This window comes from Colletotrichum costaricense (assembly GCF_030867565.1).
Source record: "Colletotrichum costaricense strain IMI 309622 chromosome Unknown Scaffold_19.1, whole genome shotgun sequence".
Classification (NCBI taxonomy): Eukaryota; Fungi; Ascomycota; class Sordariomycetes; order Glomerellales; family Glomerellaceae; genus Colletotrichum; species Colletotrichum costaricense.
Genome location: NW_026848248.1, coordinates 444,725 through 461,933, shown reverse-complemented (window position 1 = coordinate 461,933; position 17,209 = coordinate 444,725). Strand labels below are relative to the sequence as shown.

Genomic DNA, 17,209 nt, shown 5'->3' with positions numbered 1-17,209 from the left:
GCGCGTTGGCTTTTTGTTCACTACTCCAGAATGCACCATGGCCCGACTAAACGAACCCCCCGTATCTACAGATAGCATCGACACGCGTATGTTTACTTTCCTGTCTTCACTTCATCTCATCGACTAACTTGTGTTTATTTAGTACGCAGGAAGCTATTGCGCCAAAACAGAGACCTTGCCAGAGCAAACGCCGTTCACTTGAATCGCATCCACAACCTCGAAGCAGATTATTCTCGTTCCCTGTCAGAAAACCTCCAGCTGAATGGCCGAATTATTGAGCTGGAGAAGGAGCTCGAAGATAGCAATGCTCGGAGGATAGCAGACCATGCCCTGGACATCAGATCCAGACTCGAATCCCAGTTGATGGACTGCATGTCGCTCCTTTCCAATCTCGGCCAAGAACCTCCCACGAAAAGACACGCGAGCCCTCGAGGCAGACGGATTTCCAGAGCAAGTCTGCCGCGTGGCAGCCCTCCCCAGAGACGGCCGCCACGCGAGCCAGTAAAGGACACAGAGGCTCGAGCGCTGCAAGAGGGCCGCCTACCGCCTATCACAGAGAACAAATCGTATCCAAGGGCAACACTTGAGTAAGTCGGCCGTGATGCCTGTCGTCGAATTTGTGGTGCTAATGTGACAAAGCCGTGACCAAATCCTCGCTCTGTGCTCAGAAGCCGCCGATACGACAGATGCAACAGACAACGCCGATACCACTGATTCCCCCGAACTTGGTCCTCCACCAATGTCGCGATTCGTCGATGCAGACTCCGTTGACATCGGATCCCCTCGTCAACCCCTGAGTGCCACAGAGCCGCAGGCAGCCACAAACAGCTCGCCGGTAAAATCACCATCACCAGCGCCAGTAGTAGCTCCAGCACCCGTATCCCGAACGACACAGAAGCCCGAGAGAAATGTCATTGTGCGGCCCGATCCTGCGACCAAGACGGAAGACGCCAGACCCGATGCCAAGCACCCACCCAAGGAGACTCCCATTTTGCCCCCCGTGCTTCCGATTGTCGTCAAGGCTGGATCAAAGAGAAAGCATAGCATGGGAGACGACCTTGCCAAAGTCACAAAACCTCCCATCCAACCATCGAAGTCAAAAGAGTTCGAGCAACGCCCGCTTGAGGCACGCGAGCAACCTAGCGGACAGACGCTGAAAGAGCTCGCCAACAGACGCCGTGAGGCTAGAGAACGAATGTCGGCACCAGTCAACTCGAGAAAGCCATTGTCGGCCAAGAGCACGAATGACGACATGGCTTCGCCTGTGAAGAGTTCCAAAGACGCAGCGAATGACTCTAAGGTCGCCCCTGAAAAGCCGAAGCCGCGCGCTGCAAGCCAGAGGGCTGCGCAGAAGATTAGAGAAGCCGAGGCCGAATCCAGACCCGAGCCTGAGCCAGTCGAAGTTGTCATTGCCACAGTGCCATCGCCAGCACCCACTGTCGACGTTCTGCCGAGTACAGAAACCGTGCCCATCGAAGCTGCTCTCCTATCACCAGCATCCCCTGAGCCAGCGTCTAGAATGAGCCTGCCGAGTGTTCGGGATACGCCGCCGCCAAACGACATCTCTTCCCAGGGCGAAACTTCACGGCCAAGTAGGAGGGCGCGCGCTTCGGTCAGCTACGCAGAACCGAACCTGCGTGACAAGATGCGACGCCCTACGAAGGAACTTTCTGACGCCGTTACTGGTCAGACGAGGTACCTTCAGCGTAGTGGCAGCGCCAGTTCAGATCCATCTGCATCGGATGCGGCACCAACAACCAAACGCGAATCTAGTGACGATGCTACTTGGCAACAGATTGCGGCTGCTGCTTCGCCGTCTGTAATCAGCCGGCAAGGTCAGAAGAGCCCCCACGAGCCCATCGACAAACCGATGTCGCCGGAACGACTTCTCGCCGTGGCTAAACCACTTCGTAAGAAACGGTCGTCTGCCATGATGTCGGGCTCGATCAGTGAGGGCGAAGGACAGAGGCCTTTCCAACAAAACGCTAGCAGCTCGACTGCCCCAGAGAAGACACCCAGCCGCCAATCGACATTGTCGCCCGAGAGGGAGGCTGACCCCTATGAGTTCCCCGCCTCAACACCGGCTAGCGACACGTTTCGGGTTGTCGATACAAAGGACCTCACTTTGCCAGCGCGACAGTCCAAATCATCAAGACGGGCGTCGTCTACAACGAGGGACGACTTCAGAGGGGAGGGGGCAGGAGTGAGCCAGCGACCCAAGTCCGGTGGGCCCAGAAAGAGAGCGTCGATGGTCTTGCCCAAAAGAAATCGCGCAGAAGCAGAATGTGTCGAAGATAGCAGCTTCGAGAGTGTGGAGAGCAGCAGCGACTTTCAGGAAACAAATTCGAAAGTTTCGATGCGGAGAAGGAGCATGATGTTGTAATGACCACCACTTAATGAGACTGACGGCTAGCACTGGTGTTTTTTTTGGAGTTGGATACGTTGTCAAATACCATTCTCCTTGTTTTGTCTAAGTTTCTGGGTAGGTCCGTAGAAGGGCCACTGCCGTCTGGATACCAAGGGAGACGCACGCGATTGGGTTTATTGTGCATATAGGAGAGCATAGCGAGCTTGACGCCCCGAATAATGGCTGGCTGAAACTTATATTATTATCATGATCATCATTTGCCTACGTTCTTGTGGTCTTGAATCATGATAACCAGTCGATGATGGCTGGATCTTCCACTTTTTCTTGCAAATGTCCACGTCCTCGATTAAACGCCTTCTCCTGTCGTCATTGCGCCATTGATTCATGCTGCTGCCGATGGTTCCACGGGCTTCGTGTATGTCACCTTTTCTACAGCAACATTCTCGTTGCCTTTGTCGTCTTTCCGTAGTTGGTATACGTAGAGAGTAAGAGAAATCCCTTGCACCTGGACTGGCTGTCAGCAAAACAAGTACGACATATGCTTGTTCCCTACTAGATAGCATCCGAGCCGGCCAGCTTGGGGCAATGAATTGGATGCTACTCACGTCCATCAAACAGAAGCTGGGGACGGGCTCCTCCCCGTCTTTGCCCCAGCCCGCGGTGAAGGCGCCCGTGGCGCTGCCTGGGTTGACGAAGAACTTGTCCATGTACTCAAAGGCGTCGAACTTGTGGGTGCCGCCCCAGCAGAGGACGTCGACGTCGAGCTTGTTGGCCTCGGCGAGGAGGAGGTCGGGCTCGTTGGAGACGAGGGTGAAGCCCTCGAGGAAGCCGATGCGCAGGGAGCCGTGGGTGACGACCTGGGTGAGGGGCAGGCTGGTGGCCTCGACGTCGAAGCGGCCCTTTACGATCTTGAGGTCCGGGGCGATGGTGCGGAGGTACTCGTACGTGTGCTTGTCTGTCAAGTTGCCCAGGCAGAGGGTCTGGCCGATCTTTCCTGGGGCGAGGAGCTTCTTGAACTGTTGTTTGGGTGTTGTGTGTTAGCTTGCTGAAGCTGTTGTGGGGAGAGGGGAGCCGGGCCAAGCGGGGAGAAGGTGTGTACCTTTGGGGGGATATCGAGGGCGCGATCTGGGATGTGGAGGTCGCCAATAACTAGAATTAAGAACGCCATGTTGACGGGGGAGGTGAAGGTGGTGATTGATAAGAGCGCCGGGGATTCGGGAGCTGCCTGCTGTGAGACCTAGAGTTGCGCGGCCGATTCGAAGGTCCGCGGGCCGGGGCGGTTCCGGCTGAGAGTGTCGATGGATCGCTGAAACGATGCGACGATGGTCTATGTGGCTCTGGTAACCAGGTATCGAATTGGCCGTCTCTTGATCTGACGTAGTGATCCTCGATAAGGTAGCTTCGCTGTGTCGGCTCGGTGTATGTAGCTCATGATGCACCGCCGCTGCGACCGCTTTCCCACCTCAGCCTCAGTTGCAACGGTCAAAGTGGGGCTGATTATGGAGGGCAAGCCACAATCTCAAGTGGGAGATTCCACAGAAGTGTGGCTCGGCAAGCCTGTTCCAAACTTGGGAAAGCGCCGATGTCGTCCGGTGCCGTCCCCCGAACTCAGGAGGGACGGGAGCTCCTCTTCAGCATGGCTCATGCCATCCAGTCAATGTTATTCGTAATTGCTGAGGTGCTCTCAACGTCTCTAGTTTGAACTCGGAGCTCTCCACTCTCCGACGCCAGGACACCGGTAAGAGACACGGCACTCTCCTGACTCGGACTTGAATGCCGAGTTTACTCCTTGTCTTCCCTTTCCCTCAGGCTTCTCTTGCTTGACTTTCACACGCGAAAGTCGACTGTCCGTCTCTCCACGCTCATTGCCTAGTGTGCTCCAGAAAAGCCCCCCAAAGAACCAAAGCACCAAAGCCCAGCCACTTTTAGAGGCGGGGACACATCAGCCAGACAGACAACAGCATTGCGTCTTACAGAATAAAAAAAAAATCCAAGGCAAGGATTACTCTATGGCATTGCGTACACTGTTTGCTTTTTATTCACCAAAGGTAGTCTAAACAAGGGGTTCTCAAAAGACTTCGGCCCCGGTATCCGCTCCTTTAAAGTCGTTCTCGGCCTCTTCTTCCTAGACTTGTACTCCCCGCGACGGGACTGATCCGAGCAAAATCGTAAGAGCCCTCACAACTCATTGTTCCTAGACCAATTACATCCTCCATCCGATAAAGACTATCGGCTTACCTCCCGAGGTGTGAATGACGCATAGGCGCACATGCACGTTCCCCTAAGGCGGCTCCAGCTCCCTCTCCGCACGTTGGCGAAGCAGGGGAGAATGCCCCTCCACAACCTTAGCAACCCCTCATCAGCTCGGGTATCGCTCATCTCGAGACACCTGCGACCATCGGAACCTGCGACGACTACATCAACGGCTGTAAGTCCACCCTTTTTTAAATTCGATCTACCCCAGACTAAAACCCCTCCAATTGATAAATCCAACTTTCCTTCTCACACTCACACCATCCATAGGCACGACCAGTTTCCACAATGTCTTCTCAACCACCTCACTCGACCCTCCTCATCCCGGGGCCCATCGAATTCGACGATGCCGTCCTCCAGTCCATGAGCCACTACAGGTCTGAAGTCCTTCTCCCTCCGGCACACCCTCCGTCTCCACCGGATGCCCTCCCGGTATACCCAGAACACCATGCTGACCTACACCCGTCTCCAGTGAGAGCCATGTCGGTCCCGGTTTCGTAAACACCTTTGGCGAGACGCTGTCCATGCTGCGCCAGCTCTTCATCACCAAGGACCCCTCAGCGCAACCCTTTGTCATCTCTGGCTCCGGTACCCTCGGCTGGGACCTCGTTGCCGCCAACCTCGTCGAGGCCGGTGAGGACGTCCTTGTCCTCGCCACCGGCTACTTCAGCAATGGCTTCACGGACTGCTTCAAGACCTACGGCGCCAACGTCACCGAGCTGAGAGCCCCCGTCGGATCCCGCCCCCAGCTGCCCGAGATCGAGAAGGCCCTGTCCGAGAAGAAGTACAAGATCCTGACCGTCACCCACGTCGATACGTCCACCGCCGTGCTGAGTGAGCTCAAGGAGTTGACCGCCTTGGTCAAGAAGGTCTCCCCCGAGACCCTCGTCATCGTCGACGGTGTCTGCAGTGTCGGCGTTGAGGAGATACAGTTTGACGAGTGGAAGCTCGATGGTGTCATTACCGCCAGTCAAAAGGCTATTGGCGTCCCTGCCGGTCTGTCGATTTCCATGTTCAGCGGTGCGGCCATGAAGGCGTTTGCCCAGCGCAAGACACCCCCGGCGTCGTACTTTGCTTCGTTCAAGAACTGGACCCCTGGTAAGTATCGCGGCGCACAATCTGAGTGGGATCTCGATCGCTAATCAAGTCACAAGTTATGCAAAACTACGAGGCCAAGAAGCCCTCTTACTTTGCGACACCCTCGCCCCAACTGATTCACGCCCTGCACACCGGCCTCACCCAGATCCTCTCCAAGCCCCTGTCCGAGCGGTTCGCCAGGCACAAGGAGGTTTCTGACAAGGTCAAGAAGGCTGTCGCAGACCTTGGACTGAAGCAGGTTGCCGCCAACCCCGACGACCAGGCCCACGGCATGACCGCCATCTACCTCCCCGACAGCGTCAAGGCGACCGACGTGCTGCCTAGCCTCGCCAAGAAGGGCATCATTTTCGCCGGCGGTATTCACAAGGAGATTCAGCCCAAGTACATCCGTTTCGGACACATGGGTGTCAGCGTGACAGACCCCAACCGCAAGGATATCGACAATGCGATCAAGGCTTTGCAGGACAGTTTGTTTGAAGTTGGCTACAAAAAGGAGTAAAGACTAGGGGTTTGGGTTGTATAGACTGGCTGAGCCCGAGCAATTATATGTTTATTAGATCTGGCATGGCTTCTTCTGACCAAAGTATGAGGAAGAAAGAAATGAAAGCTGAAACAAATTTGTAGAAAGTCACAATGATGGCCAGGGCAAGCGGCGCTTAATGTGATTAGTTGGCAAAAGTCTAAGTGTGATGGGCAACGATTCGTGCTCCTGGGCTCATTGTAAACAGGGGTCCACAGGTCAGGCGCGCGTTATTGATATGCCAGCTACCTTGTGAAGTTGTTTGCCTGTCAGGCTACAATGAGGTTGGATCACCTTCCGCGGTGAACGAGTGAATAACATGGCCAATAAGTCAATAATTTGGTGTAATTTAGCATTGATTGCCCCTTCGTTCTTGTTAAATAGGGTATCTCATTAGTCTCAGAATACCTTCTTGAATGTCCCGTTAGTTTTATTAGACTTTATACTTCCTCGATATTTGGGGGAACATGAATGATGCGTCGCCAAGCTACATTTGTCGGACGCTTCGCCGTGTTATTCTCCGAAGTAAGGCGATACTGTATAAAGGTACTGTAGGGCAGGTGGGGGTGAGGAGTGGCTTTGTACCAGTACATTACTTGGATTCACTGACTGAGTGATGATGGGGATGATGGGTGGCCAGCTCGGGAGGAAATCTAACCAACAAGAGGGGCTGCCGAGTGGAAAAGGAAAGGCCGATTCCATGCGCCACTGCAATTTCATACGCGCTTCGGCCGATGCAGATGAAGAGGAGGTGTAAGTAGCCGGCCGGGAAGGCAAGGTGAAGAGAAGGTTGCGGAAAGGTGAGCTGTCGGTGTGGACATGCTACCGATGACGCGCATCGGTGGTGCACTGTCAAAGTGGCAGTAGCTGTCACGCTGTCTGGTTGCTAGGTGAGGTTGACCTGACAGGGTTCAACGCGCCAGGTGAGCGCAGGTGGAAAAGAGGGGTGCTGTGCAGCAGCAACATCGACACCTCTTCTCTTAGTGCCTTTGGGAGTACTGAGCACCACGGTACACCTCTGCCTATCCGTACCTTCCGTGCCTACCTACCTATAGGTAGGTAACTCACCTTAGGTGACCGGGACTGTGTAAGGTCCAGTGCTTTAGGTAGAAAGGTACCTCGGGCGGAGATGGAAACACAAGTTTTCCACTGAAGAAACGAAAAGAGGTGAAGTGCAGGGCTGGTCCAGGCCCAAGCTTCGCAGCTGCCCTGTAGTAATTAGGCACGGTGACTTGTAAATTGGAGACCAAAAGGTCGGTAAAGAGCGTGAGGAAACACTGACCCGTAGGTGGACTGGTCGTTGCCGTGGGCGTGGGGAGGCACTGGGAGGTAAGGTATCACTACCTGTGGCTGGTGGAGTTAGCGGGCGGCTGACAAAATTGATTGTCCCCCGCCATCCGCCTCTTTTGCTCTCTCGATAACCAACCTATCCTCGCCTTCACGCCAGGCAGACTTCCCTCACCTCCCACCTCTCTGCCGCTCTCCTTCTCTCTTCCAATTGCACAAATCTTCCTCGCGAACAACATACGAACTCGTCCTTCTTTGCTGCATCAGCCGTAGCGCTCGTATACCGATCCCCAAAAACCCCCCCGCGACCGCGCCATCGCTTTCGCCCCCGCCTGCCCTCCTCCTGACTTTGGGGAGAGTTGTGCCGCGACCAGATTCCCCCTCACTACCGTTGCTGCGTCTTGCGATCGAGATCGACCTGTCGTCCACCACACCCCGCCCCCCGTACCGCACCACCAGCGATGGCTATCACGATCCCGGAGCTGGACGAGATCGTCCGCTCCTTCTACGAGGGCCGTGGAGAACAGGTGCGCTGCAGTTTTCTGCCCCGGCTCCGTCTGAGATTTTTGGCCGAGGCTGACCGATGATTCTGTCAATATAGCAAAAGCAAGCGCAAGCAACGCTTAACCAGGTACGCGACCAACACCACCTCGTTCACATGGGCCATGGCCTCAGTCTCTAACACGATTCCTGCTGCAGTTCAAGGAAGACCAAGATTCCTGGCTTCTTGTCGACAAGATCCTCGCCGAAGCGACCCACCCTCAAACAAAGTGTATGTTGGGCGCGAACCACCAAGACGACGGGGTGCAAAACAGCTGACGATTTTTTAGTCTTGGGATTGCAGGTGCTTGATAATGTTATTATGACAAGATGGAAGGTTCTGCCTAGAGACCAGTGCCAAGGTTCGAGGGTTTGCCTCTATTTCCCATACTCCTACTGACAATGTTCAGGCATCCGCAACTTCGTCGTGCAGTTCATTATCCAGTGCTCGAGCTCCGAAGAGTCGATGAAGGAACAGAAGATCCTGTTGAACAAGCTCAACATCGTCCTCATCTCGATCCTGAAGCAAGAATGGCCTCACAACTGGCCCACGTTCATCAACGAGATTATCACGTCGTGCCACTCCAGTCTGTCCATTTGCGAGAACAACATGGTCATTCTGCGCCTGCTGTCCGAGGAGGTATTCGACTACTCCGCCGAGCAAATGACATCCACCAAGACCCGGAATCTGAAGACCACCATGTGCGCCGAGTTTTCTCAAATCTTCACCCTCTGCCAGGAGGTCCTGAACACCGCCGACCAGCCGAGCCTGGTCAAGGCCACCCTCGAGACATTATTGCGCTTCTGCAACTGGATTCCTCTCGGTTACATCTTCGAGACGCCGCTCATCGACACCTTGCGTACACGATTTTTGCCCGTTCCCGAGTTCCGCAACATCGCTCTGCAGTGTTTGACCGAGATTGGCGGTCTGCAAACTGGTGGGCCCGGCCAGCCTAATTCTTACGATGAGCAGCTGGTCAAGATGTTCACTGAGGTACTAACGACCATCGCCACCATCATTCCCATCACCCTCGACCTCAAGTCGACATACAGCCAAAGCAACTCCAGAGATCAGGGGTTCATTCAGAACTTGGCTCTTTTCCTGTGCAATTTCTTCGGCATGCACCTGAATGTGAGACGCCGCTCTCTTGCTGCTGTCATCTTGATGCTAACAACTCGCAGCTCATTGAGAACTTGCCGAACCGGGACTTCCTTACTCACGGTCATTATTACCTAATTCGCGTATCCCAGATCAACGACCGCGAGATCTTCAAGATCTGTCTCGACTACTGGCTCAAGCTCGTCAACGAGCTCTACGATGAGATGCAGCAACTCCCCATGACTGAGCTCAACCCCTTGATGGGCATGGCCGGTGGCATGTCTGGAGGCGGCGCGCCGAACCCGTCGCTGCTCAACAACTACCCGCTTCGTAAGCACAAGTACAACGAGGTCCTTTCCAACCTTCGCACCGTCATGATTGAGAAGATGGTCCGTCCTGAGGAGGTCCTCATTGTCGAGAACGATGAGGGAGAAATCGTCCGCGAGTTCGTCAAGGAGAGCGACACAGTCCAGCTTTACAAGACCATCAGAGAGTGCTTGGTGTACCTAACGCACTTGGACGTTGTGGACACTGAGAACATCATGACGGAGAAGCTCGCCCGGCAGGTCGATGGCAGCGAGTGGTCATGGCACAACTGCAACGTTCTTTGCTGGGCCATCGGTTCGATTTCCCTGGCCATGAACGAGGAGACTGAGAAGAGATTCCTGGTCACTGTCATTAAGGATCTTTTGGGCCTCACCGAGATGAAGCGTGGCAAGGACAACAAGGCCGTCGTCGCCTCCAACATCATGTACATTGTTGGACAATACCCCCGGTTCTTGAAGGCGCACTGGAAGTTCCTCAAGACTGTCGTCAATAAGCTCTTCGAGTTCATGCACGAGTCGCATGAAGGTACGTCTCCCCGAATCTTGTCTATGAATCTAATGCTGACTCCTCGCAGGTGTCCAGGACATGGCTTGCGATACCTTCATCAAGATCGCGAGACAGTGCCGTCGCCACTTCGTTGCTCTGCAGCCCAGTGAGCAGGAGCCCTTCATTGAGGAGATTGTTCGCAACATGCACAAGATCACCTGCGATCTCTCGCCTCAGCAAGTGCACACTTTCTACGAGGCCTGCGGTTACATGGTGGCTGCTCAGGGCAACAAGCACCAGCAGGAGCGTCTGCTCAGCGATCTGATGGCCATTCCGAACGCGGCGTGGGATGAGATTATCAAGCAGGCCCGGGTCAACCCCGTCATTCTTCAAGATGCCGAGACGATTAAGGTTATTGGCAACATCATGAAGACGAACGTCTCCGCTTGCACATCCATTGGCCCGTACTTTTACCCCCAGATTGGTCGCATCTTCCTCGATATGCTCCAGATGTACCGTGCTACCAGTGAACTGATTTCCGAGGCTGTCCAAAAGCAGGGTGAGTCTGCACATGCAAGCAAGCAAATAGTATCGTGACTGACATTTCACAGGCGAGATTGCTACCAAGATGCCGCATGTCCGTGGACTGCGTACCATCAAGAAGGAGATTCTCAAGCTCGTTGAGACGTACGTTGAGAAGGCCGAGGATCTGCAATCTGTGCGCCAACAGATGGTTCCTCCCCTGCTTGAGTCCATCCTGATCGACTACAACCGCAACGTGCCGGGAGCCCGTGACGCCGAAGTCCTCAAGGCCATGTCTGCGATTATCACCAAGCTTTCCACTTTGATGGAGGACCAGGTCCCGAACATCATGGAGAACGTCTTCGAGTGCACTCTGGACATGATCAACAAGGACTTCTCTGAATTCCCTGAGCACCGTGTCGAGTTCTTCAACCTTCTTCGCGCGATCAACCTTCACTGCTTCCCGGCGCTGTTGAAGCTTGATAACCGCCAGTTCAAGTTCGTCATCGACTCGTGCTCATGGGCATTCAAGCACGATAACCGCGATGTGGAGGCTGCTGGACTTAACATGTGCTTGGAGCTCATCAACAACATTGCGGAGAAGACTGATGTGCAGACGGCCAACGCCTTCTTCCAGCAGTTCTTCATCACCATCCTGCAGGACGTCTTCTTCGTTCTCACTGATAACGACCACAAGGCCGGTTTCAAGACTCAGTCTATGGTTTTGATGAGGATGTTCTACTTTGTGGAGCCTGCCGACGGAAGCGCAGCCAAGATCCAGGGCCCGATTTACAGTCCCGACCAGGCGGCGGCTGGCACCTCCAACAAGGAGTTTCTCGCTAACTTCGTGGCTAACTTGCTTCGTGGTGCCTTCCCCAACCTGCAACCGTGAGTACCACCAAGAAAGTACGGCATGACGAATGCTAACATGATATACAGCGCTCAAATCCAGACCTTTGTCGAGGGCCTGTTCACATTGAACACCCAGTACGACAAGTTCCGTCTCAACCTGCGTGACTTCCTCATCTCCCTGAAGGAGTTCGCTGGCGACAATGCGGAACTATTCCAGGTCGAGAAGGAGCAGCAGGAGCGGGACGCCAAGGCGGCGGACCTCGAGCGCCGTGGCAAGGTTGGCGGTCTGCTGAAGCCCTCTGAGCTGGAGGATGACGAGTTGTGACTTGCTCAAGAGTTACGAAACGAGTATGCCCCGAAAAGGAACCTCGAGAGCGCAGACAATGCGACGAGAGTTTTCAAGGGACAGGATATTTTCGATGAGTGGGAGCTCTACGGGCTCTGACCAGAAGCCATGCGTCACGGACTAGAGCACGACTCGCCAATCCCTGGCTCTGCGGCCCACAACCGCCCGCTCATTCTGTAGTGATACCATGGATAGATGACATGACGATTGCAGGATAACCTTTCACCGCTTTGAGGCCCCCTGGCGTTGACACAGACGGGGCCGTTTTATTTCATTTCACTCATCTGGCAACGGAAAATGGTGAGGAGGGCGACTTGGTGCCTAGTCTTTTCCCTCTGGGAGAGGACTGTATCTTGAAACCTTCCCGTGAGGCGAGTGGAGGAAATGACGGATGGAGAAGGAGTAAATCAAAACAAAAGCTATACATGCGGCCAAGGCGAAAGACCCATCTTAGTGGTAGAAAGCTTGTTATGTAGGCAAATCAACAGATAGATAACACGTCTTTCGTGCATTCCGGACCTCATTTTGCTTCGTGATGCGCTCCTAAGTCAACGACTTTTGGTAGCGCTCAAGGAAATCGTTTTCTGGCAAAAATACGGAAATGAAACCTCAGTCAGCAGCGCAGGCAATAGAGTTAGTCACCATTTTAAGTTGATAGATGACATATGCTGTGCCTGCGTTTGTGAACCTTTTGAAAGTTTGACCGTCACTAAACCACCAAAATCCTTTCCCGGCGTAATCCAATGCACTTCCGATTTTGGCAAAGAGATACCTGAGAGCATAGTCGATAGTCGTGATGGTGTAGTTCTGGCACGGACTTATAGCCCCCGAGGACGACTGGCGTTGATGACTTCAATCGTGGCTGAAAAGCTTGATGGTTACTCGCCTTTATTCTACCCCGGCATTGAGTCCTCCCACTTCTTCTTCCAAACGCCACCGTCTTTGCTGCTGCACATAGTCGCCGCAAGATGTCGACACGCTTGCGAATCTCGATAGCATCGGTACGGATACTCGTTCGTGAGGCCGAATAGGCGCATGCAGTGCTGGGTCGGCACTTTATTGTTTGAGGAAGTATATTCTCGCACTTGTGACTCATTCCATTCAATTGATGATTTATTGGATAACAAGGTAATTGGAGGCACAAGAACTGATCGGGTTTGATGGTGATATAAAGGCAGGTGGTTGACAGGATACTTTACCTCTCACTGCCTTGCCTCTATTCTTACCATTCCTGGATACTATGGCTACTATCACCTTTTTCTTGTACAAGAAATACAAGATAGATTGCTCTCTCCATATCTTGGTCTTCAATCAGTACTGTTCAAGAGACGAAGTTGAGAGACGATAATAAAGGTAGCGATTATCATAACGAAGAAGAAAGATATTCAGAGAGGCCTTGGCCGAGTCCGCAGAAACGGCAATTATTTTGTGGGTCAACATATCATAACAACCAATCACAGTGCTCCATTCGCACATCCCACCCACCTCAATCTTTTTTTTTTTCCTTGCCAGTTGCCTTCGACGCTGTGAGTGAGAGACTCACCCTTCTTCCAGTGAGTCTCTTCCAGTGAGTCTCATCTACTTTCACACCTCAACATGGCCCGCATCAGCCTCCGGTCCGGTCTCGACCGTGACGTATATCAGATTGTCAAAAAGCTGGAGGACGAGAGGGAAGGAGAGTGGCAGGCGAAGAAGAGCAAGGACAGGGACGGCGGCGCCAAGAGAAAGAGACCGCCACGGTTGACAGTAACGGCGATATACGAGTCGATTAAAAAGTCGAATTCAAGTCTGAGCCGACAAAAGAGGAAACCACTGGAGGACGCGATTGAGAGGGTTCTGGATTTCCGCAAGGAAGAAGAGGCCGAATCTGAGGACAGCGACGACTTGTTGGAGCAGGCTGAAGAATACAAAGTGAGTTTTACCTTCCGTCTCCTTCACATGACGTTCCCTTTTTTCTGACATCACCTCCCTTTTCATAGCCGGAAGATCGATTTCTTCTCAACAGACAAATGACGAAGCACTGGAACGTCGCCCCGGCGGTGCCCACTGCCCAGGGGTCAGACGGCAAAAGCACCAAGAAACGCCGCATCTCACCTGAGCCCGAGGCTGCCAACGGCAATGGCAACAGTAACGGCACCGGCACCGGTAATGTCAGCGACGCCTCGGCCATTGTCTCCAAGTCGTCAAAGTCCAAGACGGGCGACGCTTCAGAGACCGCTCAGGCGGCCGTCACGAAGAAGGCGCTCAAGGCGGCCAAGTACGGCCCCGAGCAGATCCCTCCGGGTTCGGTCGTTCTCGGCGGCGTGCGTGGCATCATCGAGGAGCTGCAGCGGTACGTCTTTGCGCGCGCGCGGAAGCCGGAGGATTTCGCATGCTTTGGAGAGCAGCCGATGGGAATCCTCATCTCAGGACCCCCGGGCACGGGCAAGCAGTCTCTCGTGCGGTCGCTTTCTTGGAGGACGAGAACGCCTGTTATCTCTATCGGGCGATACCTTAGCGAGACACGGTCGCCTGAGAAAGTGAGCAAGATTTTCACCGACGTGCTGGACGAGGCGAAGAAGATTGCGCCGTGCGTCGTCCTGTTCGACCACCTGGACGAGTACATGGTCAAGTCGGGCAACAGCCACAGCGAGTTCGACCATGAGGTCATTTCACAGCTCAAGCTCGGTCTCCGGCGCTTGCGGGACTGGGAGCGTGAGGGGCAACGGGTGGTGATCGTGGGCACGACGAGTAAGCTCGAGCTCGTCGACCCGACGCTGCGGAGACCAGACTACTTTGCGCAGACCATCACGGTCAAGGTGCCCAACACGGACGCCCGAGAAGAGATATTCAAGGCCCTGACAAGAGAGCTCGATATACCCTCCGAAGTCGACTTCCAGGCCCTCGCCGTCCGCACGCACGGCTTCGTCGGCGACGATATCCGCGCCGTGATCCAGGTCGCCAACCGCAAGGCTAGCGACCGCTTCATGGATGTAGAAGAGGCGCGCGCCAGGAACACCATCCAGGCCGAGAGAATGGATACGGAGAGCTCCTTCTCGCACGCGGATAACGCCGCCCGCGACCTCGACGACGCCTGCCTGTGGTACGACTATATCGAGCACCCATCCTACACGACCCCGACACGCGTCCACGTAAGCCAGCAGGACTTTGTCGACGCCATCGCCGAGCACACCCCTTACATGCGCCGCGAAGGCTTCAGCTCCATCCCCAGCACCTCCTGGTCCGAAGTCGGCGCCCTGCACTCCGTCCGCGCCGCCTTCCAGGTCTCCATTGTCCGGCGCATCAAGGAACCCCTACTCTTCCAGAAATTCGGCAAGCAGCGGCCCGCGGGCGTGCTCCTCTTCGGCCCTCCCGGCTGCGGCAAGACGCTCGTCGCAAAAGCCGTCGCCAACGACGCGCAGGCGAGCTTCATCCTCATCAAGGGCCCCGAGCTGCTCAACAAGTACGTGGGCGAGTCGGAGCGCGCGATCCGCGAGCTGTTCACGAGGGCGAAATCCTGCGCGCCGTGCATCCTCTTCTTTGACGAGATGGATTCGCTCGTGCCCAAGCGGGAGAACACCACCACCGAGGCGGGCGCCCGCGTCGTCAACGCGCTGCTTGCGGAGCTCGACGGCGCCGGGGATAGGGGTGAGGTCTATGTTATCGGCACGAGTAACCGGCCCGACATGATTGACCCGGCCATCCTGCGCCCCGGACGTCTTGACAAGCTGCTGTTTGTGGATTTGCCTACCGAGGACGAGCGCGTCGATATCTTGAGGACGATTGTGCGCAACGGCATCGGTGGAGGAGTGCAGCCAGAAGGTCAGGGTGACGGTGATAACGACGTCGTGGACGTCGAGGCGATTGCGCGGGATAAGCGGTGTGCCGGTTTCAGCGGTGCGGATCTGTACGGCTTGTATAAGAATGCGCTGGACGAATGTGTTTTGCGGTACGAGGGCGGAGAGCCGGCGTTGATCAAGAGTGACTGGGAGGCTGCGCTGAGCAAGACGAAGCCGAGTGTGCCGAACCCGGAGACGTATAGGAGGCTGGCGAATAAGTTGCATCATCAGACGTGAGGAAGGGCAAGGATGGGTCTAGAGGTGGACTGTTAGACGAAGAAAAGTTAACTGATAGAGAAAAGTTGAATTTGTCTTTTCATTGCTGCATTTGTTATTTGGGGGGTTCTGGTGTCTTTTAGAGAGCAATTGGGCTCATATCATGGGTCCTCACCCATACGGTTAGGTACCTTAGGTACTGAAGGAAGCCGAGTGAAAGTCTCGACTGTATTGTTGAACATCTATTCCAAGAATTTGGCCAAGCTACGTACACTTCGCGTAGACAAGCGAACTGCCGAACCTCCCTCTACATGGCTTGTCCTCATCTCATAGCTATTGCTCAAACATCTCATCGCAACTGATATAAACAAGAACTTCGTATTACCTCTCCGCCACCATCTTGGATCTCATGGCATGGGAATAATAAGAAAAGCAGCAGACATTGAACATAGCTTGAGTCAGAGAAGGAGCCAACACCATCACCAGAGGCGATGAAAACAATAGGGCCGGACCCAGCACCCTACTCACCCGCGCTTCTCCTACCCAAAAAAAACCAGATACGCCAATAAAAAGGGATGCCAAAAGATTCATACTAAGCCAGCGACCCCTTTACAATAAGAACTGAGTTTGATGACAAAAATGAGCTGTCTGTGGCATTATGTAGGACCACCAATTTTTATGAGCACAAACGTACTCGAGCTTGCAACCCTTGCGGGACCCATTACGCTTTTTGCCATTCCATCACTAGGTCATAGACACATCAGACGCTGCTCATACCCTTCCTCGAAATTTTCTCGCCTATGGAGCTCTAGGGCTGGCGGGGAAGGTGTGATGGTAGATGTGCCTGCTTATTCTGTCTGGGAAGGCTGCTGGTCGGCACTCGCCCTCTGAATACGATCAAACGTTGTGGGACTGAGAGTGAGTCAATATCAATTCAGTCTCTACCTATTCAATCTATGAATATCTTTACATGAGGTAAAGTAAGTTAATTCTTTACCGGCTGGTTCTAGCTAGTAGCCGAGGGCTCGGTCGATATACTTTCAGAACCTTATGACAGGGGATGAACCTCGAGAGCATAGTAGTCGTCACTGGTAAAGACATATATCGTAAAAGCATAGAGAAAGTAGTTAGGGAGTAATGATTTGGGTTTGTATGGCTAACTGGGATAGCCGGCAGGAATGGCCATCGTGAACAGTACCTAGGTAGAGAATGGGAACCAAACAAAAAAAGCCAACAAACAATGAACCGATCGAAGCATCGAACATGGACCCCGAAATAAACCGGAAACTTCACGGTTCAACCGGGGCCTCTACAGCTCAGAACCCCTCGACCATGCGGCCCATTGCTTGTTGGTGATATCCAGAGATGAATTACTTCTCATAAGGGGCAGGAGCGGCCAATGAGGAAAGCCTCAGGCACAGGTTTCTGCCTATATGCCAGGCAGGATGCAAGATGGGCCACAGGAAGCGGTCTATAT

The 17,209-nt window shown here is 54.1% G+C and overlaps 5 protein-coding genes across 5 annotated transcripts; 4 read left to right on the top strand and 1 right to left on the bottom strand.

The window, feature by feature from the left end:
- Nucleotides 1-37: 37 nt before the first annotated feature.
- On the top strand, nucleotides 38-2,383 carry CCOS01_14000 (shugoshin; the record flags this gene model as incomplete). Its single annotated transcript, XM_060462144.1, has 3 exons — nucleotides 38-86; nucleotides 143-587; nucleotides 640-2,383. The coding sequence occupies 3 exons, from the start codon at nucleotides 38-40 to the stop codon at nucleotides 2,381-2,383; spliced, it is 2,238 nt and encodes a 745-aa protein (XP_060307240.1).
- Nucleotides 2,384-2,750: 367 nt separating this feature from the next.
- CCOS01_13999 (MJ0936 family phosphodiesterase) lies at nucleotides 2,751-3,536 on the bottom strand (the record flags this gene model as incomplete). Its single annotated transcript, XM_060462143.1, has 3 exons — nucleotides 2,751-2,882; nucleotides 2,974-3,384; nucleotides 3,468-3,536. 3 exons carry the CDS (start codon nucleotides 3,534-3,536, stop codon nucleotides 2,751-2,753), a joined length of 612 nt encoding a protein of 203 aa, XP_060307239.1.
- Nucleotides 3,537-4,909: 1,373 nt separating this feature from the next.
- CCOS01_13998 (alanine-glyoxylate aminotransferase) lies at nucleotides 4,910-6,218 on the top strand (the record flags this gene model as incomplete). The annotated part of the gene is made up of 3 exons (XM_060462142.1): nucleotides 4,910-5,053; nucleotides 5,098-5,719; nucleotides 5,776-6,218. The coding sequence occupies 3 exons, from the start codon at nucleotides 4,910-4,912 to the stop codon at nucleotides 6,216-6,218; spliced, it is 1,209 nt and encodes a 402-aa protein (XP_060307238.1).
- A 1,769-nt stretch (nucleotides 6,219-7,987) lies between these two features.
- Nucleotides 7,988-11,677, top strand: CCOS01_13997 (uncharacterized protein; the record flags this gene model as incomplete). The annotated part of the gene is made up of 9 exons (XM_060462141.1): nucleotides 7,988-8,053; nucleotides 8,128-8,157; nucleotides 8,226-8,298; nucleotides 8,357-8,428; nucleotides 8,477-9,198; nucleotides 9,249-10,017; nucleotides 10,067-10,537; nucleotides 10,590-11,388; nucleotides 11,440-11,677. 9 exons carry the CDS (start codon nucleotides 7,988-7,990, stop codon nucleotides 11,675-11,677), a joined length of 3,240 nt encoding a protein of 1,079 aa, XP_060307237.1.
- A 1,617-nt stretch (nucleotides 11,678-13,294) lies between these two features.
- On the top strand, nucleotides 13,295-15,753 carry CCOS01_13996 (ATPase; the record flags this gene model as incomplete). The annotated part of the gene is made up of 2 exons (XM_060462140.1): nucleotides 13,295-13,609; nucleotides 13,678-15,753. The coding sequence occupies 2 exons, from the start codon at nucleotides 13,295-13,297 to the stop codon at nucleotides 15,751-15,753; spliced, it is 2,391 nt and encodes a 796-aa protein (XP_060307236.1).
- Nucleotides 15,754-17,209: the final 1,456 nt, after the last annotated feature.